General features: G+C 43.8%; 2 protein-coding genes across 6 annotated transcripts in view; both read left to right on the forward strand.

Moving 5' to 3' along the window:
- LOC147111247 (interferon-related developmental regulator 2-like) overlaps positions 1-14,072 on the forward strand; it is a 55,163-nt gene extending 41,091 nt beyond the window's left edge. For 2 of the 3 annotated variants that reach the window (XM_086001963.1, XM_086001964.1), the window contains 3 exons: positions 8,324-8,452; positions 9,393-9,488; positions 11,584-14,072. In XM_086001963.1, the coding sequence (XP_085858089.1) occupies positions 8,324-8,452; positions 9,393-9,488; positions 11,584-11,664 (306 nt within the window). In that variant the 3' untranslated portion in view covers positions 11,665-14,072. Of the gene's footprint in view, positions 1-335; positions 433-8,323; positions 8,453-9,392; positions 9,489-11,583 lie in introns of those variants that run through there. The other variant, XR_015080072.1, reaches the window with a different exon arrangement.
- A 4,691-nt stretch (positions 14,073-18,763) lies between these two features.
- LOC147111248 (uncharacterized) overlaps positions 18,764-19,429 on the forward strand; it is a 51,946-nt gene continuing 51,280 nt past the window's right edge. The window contains exon 1 of one of the 3 annotated variants that reach the window (XM_086001968.1): positions 18,764-19,337. The gene's annotated coding sequence lies outside the window, so the exon portion shown is untranslated. The remainder of the gene's footprint in view (positions 19,338-19,429) is intronic. The other 2 variants (XM_086001967.1, XM_086001969.1) reach the window with 2 other exon arrangements.

Raw genomic sequence — 19,429 nt, forward strand, 5'->3', positions numbered from 1 at the left:
GACTCCCAAGGCCACTCCTTCCCAACTGTATACCACTGCGCCACCCCTCCTGGTGGGCCTGTCCTGCCGGTGGGACAGGACATACCCAGGGATGGTGATGGAGGAGTTTGGGACATTGGCTGAAAGGTATGATTCTGTGAGTACGACTATGTCAGGCTGTTGTTTGACTAGTCTGTGGGATAGCTCTCCCAATTTTGGCACAAGTCCCCAGATGTTGGTGAGGAGGACTTTGCAGGGTTGACTGGGCTGGGTGTGCCGTTGTCGTGTCCGTAGCTGGTGCCGAGGTCGACGCCGGGTGGTTCGTCCAATTTCATTCTTAATATTTTGTTTTGTAGCGGTTAGTTACAACTGAGTGACTTGCTGGGCCATTTCAGAGGGCAGTTAAGAGTCACCCACATTGCTGTGGGTCTGGAGTCACATAGGCCAGACCAGGTAAGGACGGCAGATTTCCTTCCCTAAAGGACATTAGTGAACCAGATGGGTTTTTACGACAATCCGATAGTTTCATGGTTACCATTACTGATACTAGTAATTCTTCCAGATTTATTTAATTAACTGAATTTAAAATCCCACCGTTAAAAGTGCCAACCCACTGATGAGACATTAAACCGGGGTCTCTATTTTGGTGGATGTTACAGATCCTGTGGCACTATTTGAAGAAAAGTGTCTTAGCCAACATTTTTCCCCTCAATCAACATCATCAAAAATAGATTAACTGGTCGTTCATCTCATTGATGGTCATGGGCCTTGTTATGCCCAGTGTGGTTGTCGAGTTCATCTGCACAGCACAGTAACTGCATATCATCGCGTCTACAGCACAGAAATATGCCATTCAGCTCAACTGGTCTATGCCATAAGAACTAGGAGCAGGAGTTGGCCAATTGGCCCCTCGAGCCTGCTCCGCCATTCAATAAGATCATGGCTGATCTGATCCTAACCGCCAATCCACTATGACAGGACTATCTCCTGAATCTAACAGAATTAGACACACGAAACAGGAGCAGGATCAGGCTACACGGCCCCTGGGCCCGCTCCGCTAACCACAGGGCCATGACCGATCCGCACCTAAACTCATGTCCAAATTCCTGCCCGCTCCCCGTACCCCTTAATTCCCTTTTCTTCTAGGAAACTGTCTATTTCTGTTTTAAATTTATGTAATGATGTAGCTTCGACAGCTTTTTGGGGCAGCATATTCCATGGACCTACCACCCTCTGAGTGAAGTAGTTCCTCCTCATCTCAGATTTGAAAGAGCAGCCCCTTATTCTAAGACTGTGCCCCCTAGTTCTAGTTTCACCCATCATCTGGAACATCCTCCCCGCATCCAACCCCTTCACAATCTTATATGTTTCAATAAGATCGCCTCTCATTCTTCTGAACTCCAATGAGTAGAGTCCCAATCTACTCAACCTCTCCTCATATGTCCATCCCCTCATCCCCGGGATTAACCGAGTGAACCTTCTTTGTACTGACTCGAGAGCAAGTATGTCTTTTCTTAAGTATGGACACCAAAACTGTATGCAGTATTCCAGGTGCGGTCTCACCAATACCTTGTACAACTGAAGCAATACCTCCCTATTTTTATATTCTATCCCCCTAGCAATGAAAGCCAACATTCCATTGGCCGCCTTAATCACTTGCTGCACCTGCATACTAACCTTTTGAGTTTCGTGCACCAGGACCCCCAGATCCCTTTGTACTTCAGTACTTTCCAGTTTCTTGCCATTAAGATAATAACTTGCTCTACGATTTTTCCTGCCAAAGTGCATAACCTCACACTTTCCAGTATTGTATTCCATCTGCCAAGTCTCTGCCCACTTACTTAGCCTGTCTATGTCCCCTTGCAGGTTTTTTATGTCCTCTCTCACTACTTTTCCTCCCATCTTAGTATCATCTGCAAACTTTGATATGTTACACTCGGTCCCTTCCTCCAAATCGTTAATATAGATTGTAAAGAGTTGGGGACCCAGCACTGACCCCTGCGGAACACCACTGGTTACTGATTGCCAGTCTGAGAATGAACCATTTATCCCAACTCTCTGCCTTCTGTTAGATAGCCAATTCTCTATCCATGCCAGAATATTACCCCCAATCCCGTTATTTTTTATCTTAAGCAATAATCTTTTGTGTGGCACCTTGTCAAATGCCTTTTGGAAGTCTAAATACACTACGTCCACTAGTTCACCTTTATCCACCCTGTTTGTTACTTCCTCAAAGAACTCCAGCAAATTTGTCAAACATGACTTCCCCTTCATAAAACCATGCTGACTTTGTCTTATTAAACTATGATTATCCAAATGTCCTGTTACTGTCTCCTTAATAATGGACTCCAAAATTTTACCTACCACAGATGTTAGGCTAACCGGTCTATAGTTTCCAGCCTTCTGTCTACTGCCCTTTTTAAATAAGGGTGTTACATTAGCAGTTTTCCAGTCTGCCGGGACCTTTGCTGAGTCCAGGGAGTTTTGGAAGATTATTACCAATGCGTCCACAATCCCTACCGCCACTTCCCTCAAGACCCTTGGATGTAAGCCATCAGGTCCACGCGATTTATCCGCCTTGAGTCCCATTATTTTACCGAGTACCACTTCCTTAGTGATTTTGATCGTGTTTATCTCCTCCCCCCCTATAGCCCCCTGCTTGTCCAGTGTTGGGATATTCTTGGTGTCCTCTACTGTAAAGACTGATACAAAATATTCATTCAGTGTTTTTGCCATCTCCATATTTCCCACCATTAATTTCCCGGTCTCATCCTCTAAGGGACCAACATTTACTTTAGCCATCCTTTTTCTTTTTATATAACTATAAAAACTCTTACTATCTGTTTTTATATTTTTTGCTAATTTACTTTCATAATCTATCTTCCCTTTCCTAATCAATCTTTTTGTTATTTTTTTGCTGTCTTTTAAAGTTTTCCCAATCCTCTATCCTCCCACTAGATTTGGCTACCTTATATGCCCTTGTTTTTAGTCGAATACTATCCTTAATTTCTTTACTTAGCCACGGATGGCTGTCTTTTCTTTTACACCCTTTTCTTCTCAGTGGAATATACTTTTTTTGGAAGTTGTAAAATAACTCCTTAAATGTACACCACTGATCATGTATCGTCTTACCCTTTAATCTATTTTCCCAATCCACTTTGCTCAATTCTGCTCTCATACCTTCATAGTCTCCTTTATTCAAGCTTAGCACGCTTGTTTGAGATACAACCTCCTCACCCTCTAATTGAACATGGAATTCAACCATGTTATGGTCACTCATTCCAAGGGGATCCTTTACTAGGACATTTTTAATTAATCCTGTCTCGTTACACAGGACCAGATCTAAGGTTGCTTGCCCCCTGGTCGGTTCAGTTACATACTGCTCAAGAAACCCATCCCTAATACACTCAATGTACTCATCCTCAAGGCAGCCCTGCCCAATTTGATTTGTCCGGTTAATATGATAGTTAAAATCCCCCATAATTATAGATGTTCCCTTATTACAAGCCTCAACTATTTCCTGATTGATACTCCGTCCAACCGAGTTGCAACTGTTCGGAGGCCTATAGACTACGCCCACTAGTGTTTTTTTCCCCTTATTATTCCTTATCTCCACCCAAACTGTTTCATTACCCTGATCTTTTGACCCAATATCATTTCTCTGTATTACAGTGATTCCTTCCTTTATTAACATAGCCACCCCACCTCCCCTTCCTTCCTGCCTGTCCTTCCTGATCGTTAAATAACCTGGTATGTTTAATTCCCAGGCATTGTCACCCTGCAGCCATGTTTCTGTAATGGCCACAAGATCATACCCATATGTAGCTATTTGTGCCATTAACTCATCTATTTTGTTACGAATGCTACGTGCATTCAGATAGAGAACTTTCAAATGTGTTTTTTGACACTTCGTTCCTGCTTTTGCCCTTTTTATTACTTTACCTTTTACTCCATACCTTCTGCCCCTTCCTGACACGCTCTGGTTTTTCATTTCCCCACTGCTACTTAAGTCTATGACCTTCTCTGTTGTCATTTTTATTATTTGTTCTCTAGGAACCTCCCCCCCACTAGTTAGTTTAAAGCCCTCTCTACAGCCCTAGTTATATCATCCGCCAGGACCCTAGTCCCAGCACTGGCCAAGTGAAGCCCGTCCCAACGGAACAGCTCCCTCCTGCCCCAGTACTGGTGCCAGTGTCCCAGGAAGCAAAACCCATTTCTCCCACACCAGTCTTTGAGCCACGCATTTAACTCTCTGATTTTATTTGTCCTAGCCAAATTCGCTCGTGGCTCAGGTAATAATCCAGAGATTATTACCCTTGAGGTTCTGTTTTTTAATTTGACCCCTAGCTGCTCATACTCCTTTAACAGAACCGGCTTCCTAGTCCTATCTATGTCGTTTGTACCAACATGGACCACGACGACTGGATCCACCCCCTCCCACTGCAAGTTTCTTTCCAGCCCAGAGGAGATGTCCTTAACCCTGGCACCGGGTAGGCAACACAGCCTACGGGACTCTCGCTCTTGGCTGCAGAGAACTCTATCTATCCCCCTAATAATACTATCCCCTACCACTACAACATTTCTATTTACTCCCCCCTCTTGAATGGCCCCCTGTTCCACGGTGCTGTGGCCAGGTTGCTCATCCTCCCTGCAGCCCCTGCTCCCGTCCCCACAGGGAGTAAGAACCTCGAACCTGTTGGTCAAGAGCAAGGGCTGCGGCTCCTCCAACACTACCTCCTGGTTCCCCGTACCTGCCTCACTCGTAGTCACACCGTCCTGACCCTGGCCATGGGCTACATCTGAATTAATTAACTTCATAGGTGTGACCACCTCCTCATACACAGAGTCCAGGTAACTCTCCCCCTCCCTGATGTGTCGCAGTATCTGAAGCTCAGACTCCAGCTCATCAACACGGAGCTGGAGATCCTGTAGCAGCAGACACTTGTCACAGATGTACTCACCGTTAGCCTCAATGGGGTCTACCGGCTCCCACATCTCGCAACAGTAACACATCACCTGCTCCATTCTATGTAATTAATTTTTTAAAAATTTAATTGTTAGTTATGGACACCCTCTTCCCGATTATAGATGCTAGTATCCCCTTTAATTAATTGGATTTAAATTAAATCAATCCCTCTAATTACACCAATTAAATGGTTTACCAACTGTCTCCACTACAGCACAGAGACCCTAGAAAAAAACTGCAGAATTTAAGATTGTAATAAAAAGAAGGGTTTATACTTATGCCAGCGTTTATACTCCACCCGCGCCTGTGTATGAAGTACTTTGAGATGCACATAAATACTGTGGCAACAAGAACAGGTCAGAGGCTGGGTATTCTGCGGCGATTGTCTCACCTTCTGACTCCCAAAGCCTTTCCACCATCTACAAGGCACAAGTAAGGAGTGTGATGGAATACTCTCCACTTGCCTGGATGAGTGCAGCTCCAACAACACTCAAGAAGCTCGACACCATCCAGGACAAAGCAACCTGCTTGATTGGCACCCCATCCAGCACCTTAAATATTCACTCCCTCCACCACCGGCGTACCGTGGCTGCAGTGTGTACCATCTACAAGATGCACTACAGAAACTCACCAAGGCTTCTTCGACAGCACCTCCCAAACCCGCAACCTCTACCACCTAGAAGGACAAGGGCAGCAGGCGCATGGGAACACCATCCTGACTTGGAAGTATATCGTCGTTCCTTCATCGTCGCTGGGTCAAAATCCTGGAACTCCCTCCCTAACAGCACTGCGGGAGTACCTTTACCACACGGACTGCAGCGGTTCAAGAAGGCGGCTCACCACCTTCTTCTCAAGGACAATAAATGTTGGCTTTGCCAGCGATGCCCACATCCCATGAACGAATAACAAAAAATGTCTTGAGGGAAGTGATAAAGCTCATGAGATAAATAGAATATCAACTGTGTTTTCTCTCTCAACTGCACTACTTAGCTTAAAATCGGTTCTTTTAAGAAAAATACCACCCTTAATAGGCTCTGCAACTGCATGCTGAAAAATGGCTATTATTCGGTTAACTGAACATGAAATATATACAAATAAAAGCCAGTCAGGATAACACCGTTGATTACTAAAAGATGGATGCTTCTGGGTAAACGGTCACCAAGCAAATCCCGGTTCCTATAAATTAGCATGCATCATCAGGTTATTAATCAATTACAAATGAGTGGTTAGATTTTGGAATTCACTGCCTGATAGGGTGGAGGAAGCAGATTCTGTAGTTGCTTTCAAAAGTGAATTGGGTAAATACTTGAAGGAGAAAAAATTGCAGGGATATGGGGCGCGAGAGAGGGAGAGGAGCAGGACTAACTGGGTTGATCTTTGAAAGAGCCGATGCAGACTCGATGGGCCGAATAGCCTGCCTTCGTGCTGTACTATTCTGACTCCATAATTTAACCAGGATATCCTGACATACAGAGATTGTCAAACAACACCGGGAGTCATCAGCATACTTTTTGCATATGTGTTATGAAGGTTGCTGTCTATTACTAAAGTGCCTGTGCCTCCCATACTAACTTCTCAAAGCATTTTATGGATACAAAAATCAACTTTTGATGTGCGACTTATTCACACTTTTGACCAAGCCACATAAGTGCAAGCTTTTCCATGCTGGATTCCTGGTCTATGCTAAATTAAGTGCTGCAAGTACAATTCATTTGTAGCAGATGCAATTTGTCCAGATAATCTCGTAAGCTGGACAAATCGTCTCTGTCCCCTGCAACATGCATTTTATTTTTTTGCTTTGGTTTGTCATGACTATTGGTTAGCCTGAGCAAACCTCTTGCAATTGTACAATGTTTTAATGCTCTCTAGCATTTCTTTCATACTTTACTGTTTTCTCCACCTCGAGAGTCCCAGTCTCCTACCCCACTCACTTCTTTGTTTTCCTTTACCCGGGAAGCACCAAGAAGTGTGTGTTCATTTTTTTAAATTATTGCTCTGATTTATCTGGTTATAATGGGCTTTGTGTAAATTGGAAAAAAAATCAAGTCTAGATATGTCTGCAACTCTGCACTAGGAAAGGCAAAGCAATCATCCAGCATTCCCACCCGACTGCTATCCAGTAGGCACTGTTTGAAAGTGCGTGTCTGGTAAAGACATCAGGCTCTGCTATGATGCCCTTCTGCGATTAAATAGCCTGCTGGCACTAGGAGGGTATCGGATGGATGCCAGTGCCTGTGGAACTGTATCTAGCAGGTGTCAGTGGTTTTAGAAGAGGACAGAAGAGCATTGGTGGTGGGAGAGGGGGGGGGGGGGCACTTGGTTGTCTTGCAGTGGCCCGTTTGAACTTGGTTGTGTGAATTTCTTTAGTACAAAACTGATTCGACTTTTTCGCAAGCGCAATAACTTCAGCTGTGCTGTAAATGAATTCATTGTTGAGCAGAATAAATATTTACTCCAGATCTAATCATCTGATGTGATAACTCAAGACCCTGAATAGGAGAGTGTTCCATTTTCTAGTGCCAAGATCCCTCACCTTTATGAGCATAAAAATTTTCCCTTAAAAAAAGTTCCATACTCGTGAATTTGGGTGTCTGATTAATCAGTTGTGCAAAGCTTTTTGCATACAAATATTCAAATTGACTCCTTAAACAGGCTAATTTGTTTCTTGGTGTGATCATTTGTGATGTGCATAGCTAACTGATTGTAGATTTATTTGTTTCTTGAATATAAAATATTTATTGGGGTGATGAGTGTGATTGGAAAAGCTCCTGACTGAGCTGTGCAGGAGACTGAAAAACTTGGACCTTTCCATTGCTGGTGAGACGTTCTTTAGGACTAATCACATGTAAATGTCACTGAGTGACATTATTGCTCAGCCAAATTGGATAATAGGTGGCAGGAAGTGATTTACAATGCTGTCATTCAGTCAAATAGTTTTGATTACATACTACAGGGAGCAAAGTTTAACTGGTTTCTGAACTTCAGCAGAGGTCGGAATTTATGTGACGCACTACTGAATAATTGGAGAGTATTTCTGCTCTCTGCAGGTGTGTCGAGCTTGTTTGCACTGTAGAAGCAATGCAATGTACATGATGGGACGATAAATGATTGATCTTAAGCATGAAGTGCCAGCTACTGTGATGGGCTTGTTTCTTAACTGGTGATGTGCCAGAAAAAACAATTTAGCACCAGTAGTGTTTTAACATTAGAAATGGTCTCCGTAATGACTGTTCTAAGGGGAAAATTATTGTACGCCATTTGTAGCAGGGTGGGACAAAACAATTATGTATATGTAAACTGATGCAGCTGCTGTATTTCTTTCACTGTAATATGGAATCAAAAGTAACTTATAAATGACCAGTTTCTGTATCTTTGTAGGATGAAGAGTGTCCAGAGGAAACAATCAAGTTTGGGATTGAGTGCCTTTACATAGATAGCTGGGTCAGAAGAAGAGCCTATGATGCCTTCAAGGAGATTCTTGGATCTGGTGTCAGACACCATCTGCAGGTAAAAGAAAAAGGCACATGCAGAACAAATTAAGTGAAGTAAATTTAGTAGCTATTGGGATATGTATCGTGACATGGGTACATGTGCAGTTTCCAGCAAGGAATTATAAGCAGGAACATGCTAATTTTTTTTCTTCCCTCTGCCCGCCAACAATCCTAAAGGTCTCGACACACACAAGCCGTTTGTTTTGACCCCCCTGCAATGTGCCCTCTAATTTTTTTTTCCGTGCGCGGTCCCTTTAACTGGCTGTGCGGCCCATTCAAATTTTCACACATGCGCAGTTATTTCCATTGAAAAGCCGGTGAGCCGTCTGCATGTGACCTCCAGTCTGCCACGCAGCTTAGCGGGAACGTTGCCCCCCTGTTGCCCTACTGGGATCATCTAATGTGGCACAGACCAGCATCAAACCCGGGACCTTCCTAGTCTGCCTGGCTCAGGACTACACTGCTCGGCCATTTGAGGGGTGGCTACCAATTTTTTGCTTTCTCCATCTTAGTTGATACCTGACGGTGTGTGCAAGAAATCTTCTCCCAGGCCTCTGACACTGGTGCTCTTGAACTGGCTGCTAAGACATAAGTGGCAACAGTCATGGGGAGTTTTTTTTTGCGGGGAGCAGGAAGTTTCTGCTCCATCTTCTCTTATCTTGTCATCTTTTGTTCTTCCCCCTTCTAAAAATAAAAAAAGCAAAGCTTTTCCATCTTTAAACTATTTGAACGGGAAGATCAGAGGATTGCACTGAAGTGGGTTTTCTTGGAGATTATCCTGAAGCTTGTAAAACTGCTGTACCACTATGCAAAATTATACTGATGCTCATTATACCAAATGCACTCCGTACATGCCATGTTAAGAAAATGTACCAATTTTTAATTTTTAAAACTTGTCAAAAAGTGATTCTGATTTTGACTCATCATTCAACTTTGGTAACTTACTGTTTCTGTAGCATAATGAATTGCTGCGGGATATCTTTGAACTGGGTCCTCCTCTAATGCTAGATGCTGCTGCTATCAGAGCCAATAAAATTTCAAGATTTGAAAAGGTATGTATTTTTCATTTCTCTCGATATTTAATAACATGCCACATATTTAAATAGAGTACGTATCATATTTGAAATGCTTATGATAAAGTATTTGCTTTTTCTCATTCTTTCTCCCTCTTATTCCATTTGCAAAGCTGGTCGGGGGTGCCCATGACTGAGTCACATTTCCCTTCCCTTACTCTCTCTCAGGGAATAGATCCGCTATGATCCATACCAGGAATTTTGGCCACTAAATCGATGACTAGATGGTCTTGAGACTTGAACTTGGATTCAAATTTAAAGACATTCTGTAATCGATTAGAAATTGCTTGAGAGGACCCTAGAGTGACTCTCCTCCTGCCCTTCCTCCCCTCACTTCCTCCTTGTGTGGCGGTGCCTCCTATACAATCGTTGCTCAAGAATTTGAGAGAGCTGCATCTTAAGTTACTACCACTGTGTGGCACATTGCATCCAATGCACCCGATTTATAATTGGCATATAGTTTATTTTTGTTGAATAATTAACTTATGGTTTCCTTTTGTCTCTTGTATTTTAACGCCTTGTTGTAATTAATTTGTCCACTCCAAGCCTTATTGAAGCTAACTGTTTTTGTGAACCTGTTGTACAGGCAGACTATCCTTTATCCAAAAACCTTGGGACCAGCTGTGTTTCGGTTTTCGGAATTTTTCGGATTTCAGAAGGTTTTCATCTCCGTATCTGACAACAAACACTGTTGCTCAGCAACAGCTTGTAAACACTAGGGCCCTGCCTTGGAAGCGTCTCTGAAGTTGTTGCTAAGCTACAGAGACTCTTTCCACAGCCTGACTGTTTAAAAAAAAATGCTAGGGGAAGAAAAAAAAGGCTAGGGGAAGAAAAAAAACCTAACAAAACGGCTGCTGATTTCTGTCGTTAGATCAAGGTTTCCGGCTCCTCCCTGCTCCATATCTGAATTCCTTGACTTAGCGGGGGTCTGGGGCTCGACTACCGCCGCCAGTTGTGGGAAAGCCGGATACGGCTGACTCCTGCACTAAGCTGGCCCGCAAATCAGGTCGGGGGGTGGGGGGGGGAAGAAAAGACTATCGGACGGGCCGCTGCAGCTATCGGACGGGCCGCTGTATTGTTGGGTTCACTCTCCCGGTACCTCCTTCACACTGCCTGGCTCGGCCTGCAATCTCCTACCCAGGAGGGAACTCTGTGACTCTCTGCCCTGCTCACAGGGAAAGGCAGAGCTCCCGGACCACTCCTGTCATGTTTGGCGCCACTCGGGTCATGTCGTGCGCACGACTTACGCTCCACGAAAAACTTTTGGTTTTTAGAGGTTTTCGGAAGTGCGGATAAAGGATAGTCTACCTGTAGTAAATTCTTGTTCTTATCCTGGTGGGGTTTGATGTCACTTACTGATTTGCTGGAACTTTGCTACAGCCCCCTGTAAGAGTGACTGACTGTACTTGTATATCCACCATTTGTATAATAAGATTCCATTCTGGGAGAGTCCTGTTCTGTTCAGGTTCACCCCATACAATATGTTGGCTAAAAGGATGGGCATGCTGGCTGTTGGTTATTTGCCATTCCTGCATGAAACTGACCCTTGGAAGATGCACTAGTTTAATGGCATACTTGCTGGTGGAGTATCTTGCACCTCCCAAGCCCGCGGCCTCTACCACCTAGAAGGATAAGGGCAGCAGGCGCATGAGAACACCACCACCTCCAAGTTCCCCTCCAAGTCACACACCATCCTGACTTGGAAATATATTGCCATTCCTTCATCGTCGCTGGGTCAAAATCCTGAAACTCCCTGCCTAACAGCACTGTGGGAGTACCTTCATCACACGGACTGCAGCGGTTCAAGAAGGCGGCTCACCACCACTTACTCGAGGGCAATTAGAAATGGGCAATAAATGTTGGCCTTGCCAGCGACGCCCACATCCCATAAATGAATTTTTAAAAATGTACTTTTACCTTCTGATCATATTTGGGGACTGATAGCATGAACCTGCCATTTAAGGTTTTTTTAAATTAATATTAGATCATTCCTGCTAGAATTTTTAAAATAGATTTTAATATATATAGTTAGAAAGTAAGAATAACCTGTTGATATTCCTCTTTCCTGAAACAGCATCTGTACAACTCTGCTGCATTCAAAGCAAGGACCAAGGCAAGAAACAAAGTCCGGGATAAAAGAGCTGATGTACTTTGAGAAACCAGAACCGACATCATGTCAGACCTCTCTGTAAATTTTCATGTCCCTGGTCACTGTGATATAAAATACACTCAACAGGGTTTTCTGAATTGTGTAAGCAATCATGGGGCCTTTTAATACTGCATGCACACACAGTTTCCGTTGCTGTGTTTGCTTTTTATTTAATTGCCATTTCACAAAATCAGCATTTTAAATTGTATAAAAAGTTAGTATATAATCTGTAGGATTGCTTCACAAAAAATGTGCAACTATGGACTGATGCAACCATCAGAAGAAGTAAATTAACTTGATTGTCTCCTATCGCCTTGCAGCGTGAGCTTGTAAATTTAGTCATTTCATTCAAAATATATTATTGGGGAAATTGATTAAATATTTCAAATTAATTTAATTTTTCAAAAAAAAAAAGAAAAGCACAAAAATAAAAGTGTGTAGTCTTTTGTAATTTTTCTACCTACATTTTGTACCGCCAGGTTTCTGCTTTTTAAATATGAATAGATAGTAATAGTGAGAGCTGGGACTGGAGTTGGGTTTGGAGAAGGCTGAGTGAACAGACTCACTTCTGTGGATGTGGTAACCACACATTATACGATATCTAGGATTTGGATTTTGGAATGGAAAATGATCCCCCTCCTGGTTGCCTTCTGGTTACACTCCTAGCCAGTATAACTGACCTCATGCAAGTTTAACCTCACCTCCAGACTTTCAAGTTTTTGGTCCAATGTAAAATGGATGAGACCGTGTGAAACTATTTTGGGCATTGTGATTTCCAGGGCCTCTGTCCACAATTTAAATCACACGCCACAGTAGAGAGTGTTTACAGTTGAGTGTGGGTTACTTGAAAGTACATGATTTTGGCATTTGAGGGACTTGTCATGGCTCCATGCATACATCTCAGATTTGTGCTTTGTTTAGTTTTGTATTTGCAATATATTTCCTCCCTAGGCCTGTGACACTTCAGTCTTAAGTATTTATTCAGGGCATACATTTACAATAGACTTGAAACTGAAATATTGTATATTCAATTTGTATGAAAGAATTATTGAAAAAAAAAATTGTTTCTTAAACTCCAAACATTTCATTTTAATTCTAGCCAAAGGGTAAAACAATGGGTGCTTTCATGTGATGATTCTCTTTTTAATTTTGTTTTTTATAAATGTTATCTGTACTGTAATTTCCTGGGGGTTCTGCCCCAGCCTCTGGCTGGGAGGATTCCACGGGTTTTGCCAATGTTGCTCTGTGGCCAATAAGGGTTGCCCGAGTGCTGACTGAGGTTGATTCTCCTCTTCCCCTGGTCAGTCAGGTGCTTTATCTCTGTTGAGTGCTGCACTTGAGAAGCCAGCTAACATTGGCATTCTACCTTTGGCCAGTGTGGGACTGAGAGAAGGAGAAAGGAAAGGAGAGGAGAGTCAGGCTAGACCAGTGCGGCGATTAACTATATGCCTACGGTTTTGAACCTGGGGCTCCAATTCTGTGACATGGTATGCAACCAGTCAGTCTGCTTACTTATGCGTTTGTCCATTAACCCCATATACACAAACATATTCTGGAATTACTGTTACTGACATTTGGGTGTTGCCCATAAAAGTTTGTTTTTACTCACGCTGACAACCTAACTACAAAGGTTTTGACCTTGAAAACCATCTTGCCCTGATGATGATGGCACTAGAACTACTTCCAGACCTTTCTCAATTGCCATACTAATATCATACAAGATTTTTTTTTATGCCTTGCGTGTGTTTGGTGCTGCCCCGTTGTCGGCCAGAATGTGTTCTACCCTCCCATTGCCAACTTGAAAATGCACATTAAAAAAAGAAAATCCTCTGTACCTCTTCGGGATGTAATAAAACTATTGCATGTTGTTACCATAAACCAATGTTCATGAAAAGAAACTGGTTCACTTTCATGCAACCAATTATTCTTCTCAAATCAAGCTCAACAGTGTTACCAGGAGAAGTCATAAAGTGATGTGGAATGTGGAGTTTGCATTTTCAAGCCCTTTGTTGTTCCATTATATCTGTAGATGGTTTTGTTTGGCTGTCATGCATGTAAACCTCATCCTTCTGCCTGGTTTGTCAACACCCAAATGTCAGACAGAAAAAATGCTGCAAATGCATCTGCTGCCTTCCCCTGCCCTGGTAGGTTGGATTTGGCTTCCTTGGTGCCCTCTCCTTACCTGCCCTGGTAGACTGAATCTGGGCGACTAAAACTGGCTTCCACCAGCTTTGATGGGTCTGCCTCCTGCTGCTTCAGACAAGTCACAGACAGTTTCATGCAAACCGTTTTTAACAGCTAAATCCTTTTCAAGTCTCTCAAACTCTTACACAAAAATCCTTCCTTATTTTTTTATGTGCCTTTGCATTATGTATGCTGTATCTGGAAGAGCTTATTAAATATTGCAAAAGTAATTTTTTTTTATATCTTATTGCTGGGGTGTTGGGGATTGGTTTTGGAGGCATGTATGGGAGGCAAGAGCCTGGCAATGTTGGGGGTGCAGAGTTTAGCAGCCTTGTGGGGAAGGGGACCTAGAGAATGGAACCAAACTGCCCTTAACCCCCCCTTTGAACCTTTGGGTGCCAACCTTGCATTTGTGCTATCAAAGGGGTCCTCGCCTCCTGTTGTCAACCAACCCTTGCCTATATAACAACAGAAAATGCTGGAAAAACTCAGCAGGTCAGGCAACATCCGTGGAGAGAAATTTGAGTTGACGTTTCGGGTCGAACCCTTCTTCAAAACTGGAAAGAAAAGAAACTAGATCGAAGGCAGGGCTGTGATCGGACAAAAGAATAAAAGAAACAAAAGAAGTAAAAGAGATTAGAAGCTAGACGAGATGGTAATTGGCTGAGATTAGGTGTAAAGTGTACTGGCAGGGCAAGAGATAGCTGCCAGGTGTGAGAGAGAAACAAAAGGAAAGGGGGGGGGGGGAAAGGAGTGGAAAAATTACAAGAAAAAATGAAATGGGGGCCGAGCTTATGATCTGAAATTCAACAATTTCAGATCATAAGCTCGGCCCCCATTTCATTTTTTCTTGTAATTTTTCCACTCCTTTTCCCCCCCCCCCCCTTTCCTTTTGTTTCTCTCTCACACCTGGCAGCTATCTTTCGCCCTGCCAGTACACTTTACACCTAATCTCAGCCTATTACCATCTCGTCTAGCTTCTAATCTCTTTTACTTCTTTTGTCCGATCACAGCCCTGCCTTCGATCTAGTTTCTTTCCAGTTTTGAAGAAGGGTTCGACCCGAAACGTCAACTCAAATTTCTCTCCACGGATGTTGCCTGACCTGCTGAGTTTTTCCAGCATTTTCTGTTGTTATTTCGGATTTCCAACATCTGTAGTATTTTGCAATCTTGCCTATATCTTGCTGTCTGCAAGCATTTAGTGCACTACCTGTCAATTTGCCAACATACAGTCTTTAACAGACATTATTAAACTTCAATTTCCATAAACACAAATTACCTGACAAAACACTTGTGCAGATTCCATTTTTTTTTAAAAACCATCAGCACCAAAAATAGTTCAGAAAAATATATTTTTTAATTGCCTCGTAAACCACAATAAAGCGGGAGAGCCTTTCTATGATCGACATGGATAGCAATCATTGAATAATTCAAAACTTCATTTTCCAGATGGGTTTAAATCACTTGGGGATGGGGGGGTGGGGGGGGGAGAAACAAGCTACGATCATCTTCAACTGAGAAAAATGTATTCCTGATCATCTTTTCTGTTGACAAATAAAACCGAGCTGCTGTTAATCACAGGAGTTACATAGAATATACAACGCAGAATGAACCAAATATAAAGTAATAACAGAAAAGGCTGGAAAAGCTCAGCAGACCAGGCAGCATCCGTGGAGAGAGAAACCGAGTTAACCTTTCAGGTCGAAGACCTTTCATCAGAACTGGAAACTAGCAGGAAAAGGAACCAATTTTAAAGCAAGTTTAGGGGCTGGGAAATGGGGGAGGGGATGAAAGAACAAAAGGGAAGGTCCGTGATAGGATGGAAAGCAGGAGAGGTTAAGAGATATTCAAGGCGAGAGGAGATGGCAATGGGACAGGTTAAGAGACAAAGGATGGCTCTAGATGGAGTGTGAATTGCGCTGGCAGAATGAAAGACAGCTGCCATGCGGGAGGGGGGGGAGAAAAAGCAAGCACAAACAAAATGTGTGGATAAAAATTATATATATGATAGGGGCCGAGGTTATGATCTGAAATTGTTGAACTCTATGTTGAGTCCAGAGGGCTGTAAAGTGCCTAATCGAAAGATGAGGTGCTGTTCCTCGAGCTTGCACTGAGCTTCCGTGGAACAATGCAAGAGGCCAAGGACGGTTGAGTGGGAATGGAGCGGTGAATTAAAGTGACAGACAACCATTTGCAAGACTCTCACTGACCTCATCGTCTCTGGAGATCTTCTCCCCCTCCACGGCCACCAGCCTCATAGTTCCCCAATCCTGCACAGCCCGCTTCTACCTCCTTCCCAAGATCCACAAACAGGACTGCCCTGGTAGACCCATCGTTTCAGCCTGTTCTTGCCCCACGGAACTTATCTCTTCCTATCTCGTCTCTATTTTTTCTCTCCTTGTCCAGTCTCTTCCCACCTACATCCGCGACTCTTCCGATGCCCTACGCCACTTTAACAGTTTCCAGTTTCCTGGCCCCAACCACCTCCTTTTCACTATGGACGTCCAATCCCTCTACACCTTCATCCCCCACCAGGATGGCCTGAGGACGCTCCGCTTCTTCCTTGAACAGAGGCCCAACCAGTCCCCATCCACCACCACCCTCCTCCGCCTGGCTGAACTTGTTCTCACATTGAACAACTTCTCCTTTGACTCCACTCTCTTCCTCCAAATCAAAGGTGTTGCTATGGGTACCCGCATGGGTCCTAGCTATGCCTGCCTTTTTGTGGGATATGTGAAACACTCTTTGTTCCAGTCCTACTCGGGTCCCCTCCCTCACCTCTTTTTCCGGTACATTGATGACTGTATTGGTGCTGTTTCCTGCTCTCGCCCTGAACTAGACAATTTCATTCACTTTGCTTCCAATTTCCACCCTTCCCTCACCTTCACATGGTCCATCTCCGACTCTTCCCTTCCCTTCCTCGACTTCTCCTTCTCCATCTCTGGGGATAGGTTATTGACAAACATTCATTACAAGCCCACTGACTCTCACAGCTACCTGGACTACACTTCCTCCCACCCGCCTCCTGTAAGGACTCTATTCCATTCTCCCAGTTTCTCCATCTCCGCTGCATCTGCTCTGATGATGCCACCTTCCACACCAGTGCTTCCGACATGTCTTCCTTTTTCCTCAACCGGGGATTCCCCTCTACTGTGGTTGACACGGCCCTCGACTGTGTCTGTTCTATCTCCCGCACTTCTGCCCTCACCCCTGCCCCTCCCTCCCGGAACCACGATAGAGTTCCCCTTGTCCTCACCTTTCACCCCACCAGCCTCCACATTCAACGGATCATCCTTTGCCATTTCTGCCACCTCCAGCGTGATCCCACCACCAAATGCATCTTCCCCGCACCTCCCCTTTCAGCATTCCGTAGGGACCGCTCCCTCCGCGACACCCTAGTCCACTCCTCTATCACCCCCAGCACCCCTTCCCCTTTGCCCGGCACCTTCCCGTGCAAGCGCAGGAGATGCAACACATGCCCTTATACCTCCCCCCTTCCCACTGTCCAGGGCCCAAAACACCCCTTCCAGGTGAAACAGCGATTTACTTGTACTTCTTGCAATTTTAGTATACTGTATTCGCTGCTCACGATGTGGTCTCCTCTACATTGGGGAGACCAAACGCAGATTGGGTGACCGCTTTGCGGAACACCTCTGTTCAGTCCGTAAGGGGGACCCTGAGCTTCCGGTCGCCTGTCACTTTAATTCACCGCTACATTCCCACTCAGAACTCACCGTCCTCATTGCATTGTTCCACGGAAGCTCAGCGTAAGCTCGAGGAACAGCACCTCATCTTTCGATTAGGCACTTTACAGCCTGCCGGACTCAACATGGAGTTCAACAATTTCAGATCATAACCTCGGCCCCTATCACATATATTTTTTATCCACACTTGTTTGCGCTTACTTTTTTTTCCTTCCCTCCCACATAGCGGCTGTCTTTCATTCTGCCAGCGCAATTCACACTCCATCTAGAGCCATCCTTTGTTTCTTAACCTGTCCCAATACCATCTCCTCTTGCCTTGAATATCTCTTAATGCCTCTTTTCTTCTCCTGCCTTCCATCCTATCACAGACCTTCCCTTTTGTTCTTTCATCCCCTCCCCCATTTCCCAGCCCCTAAACTTGCTTTAAAATCTGTTCCATTGCCTGCTTTTTTCCAGTTCTGATGAAAGGTCTTCGACCTGAAACGTTAACTCGGTTTCTCTCTCCACCGATGCCGCCTGGCCTGCTGAGTTTTTCCAGCGTTTTCTGTTGTTATTTCAGATTTCCAGCATCCGCAGTATTTTGCTATTGTGATGAACCAAATATAATTCACTTCTGTAGATAGAAGACTACACCAAACACTGATTCCATGTGCAGTTGAAACCAGTACCAAACCAAATTTAATTCTGAGAAAACCTTGAGTTAATGAATTAGTTCATTTGAGTGATAATTTGCAAAACTAATTTCAAAATCTGTGTAATTGTTGTTGAAAATCAGTTAGAAAAATGTACCTGAAAAGCAAAGAAGCATCATCGTGCAGTCAGCCAATAATCTGATCATAGAATCTTACAGCACAGAAGGAGGCCATTCAGCCCATTGTGCCTGTGCCGGCTGTTCGAAAGTTAGTCAATGACTCTGATGTGCCTTCAATAACCACAAAACTAGAAGTTATAGGCTTAAACAAGTTGGCTTTTAATCACTAAGATCAGAGCTACATCTCAACACACCGACGGGCTCACAGGAATGAGTCATACAGATCCGGGGATCTTTATGTAAGAGAAGTCAGGGGCGGAGCCAAGAGCCAAGACCTGGAACCTTCCAGGTTAGTCAGGAAAGAGGAAGTGAAACTATACACAGTGTGGGGGAGGGTAATATACATGAGTACAGGAAATACAGGATCAAGACAAACAGATTTCATTACAGACTCCCACTCCCCTGCTCTTTCCCGTAGCTCTGCAGATTTTTCTTTTTTAAGTATATATCCACCTCCCTTTTGATGTTGAGTTTTTAAGTGACAACTGTTTGCTCTTCGCTCTTGCTATTTATGAATTTCCTCCCAACTCTTGGATTGCTGTTATTGGCGGCCGTCTAGTACTTACTCTCTGTTCAGCTGCTCGGTGAAAAATGGGCTGTGTGGCAGGACTGTGGCAGCTGTCCCACTGCCCCCCAATCCTGCTCTGCACACAGCTGCACCGTTATCTGAAGCGCCTTTAATGTAAACTGAGGGGCTATTTTTAACTCTTGTTATCTTGGGATCACTCCTATTTTAGAAAAGAATTTATTTAAAGTGAATGAGTGCTGACAGCAGGCCGTTGCTACAAAAAAAAAAATCCCATTGAGTGTCTTCAACAAAGAGATCTGTGGCGAGTTTCATCCGTTTCTTGGTAGGTTCCTTCCATTCTCTTACAGCTGCGGAACCACACAGCAGATGAGGGGGAAAGAGAATGTAAAAAGAATGCAGTCTCTGATCGCTGGCTATTAGAATAGTTTTTATCCTGGCACTTTTAATCCAGGTAAGTGATTTTGAGTTTACAAATGGAGTTTGCAAAATAAAGTGTTTCACAACAGGACATTAACCTAGACTTTGCAATTGATAATGCAGCAA

Source organism: Somniosus microcephalus, chromosome 11 (genome assembly GCF_052327205.1).
Source record: "Somniosus microcephalus isolate GS21.2 chromosome 11, FLI_Smic_1.0, whole genome shotgun sequence".
Classification (NCBI taxonomy): Eukaryota; Metazoa; Chordata; class Chondrichthyes; order Squaliformes; family Somniosidae; genus Somniosus; species Somniosus microcephalus.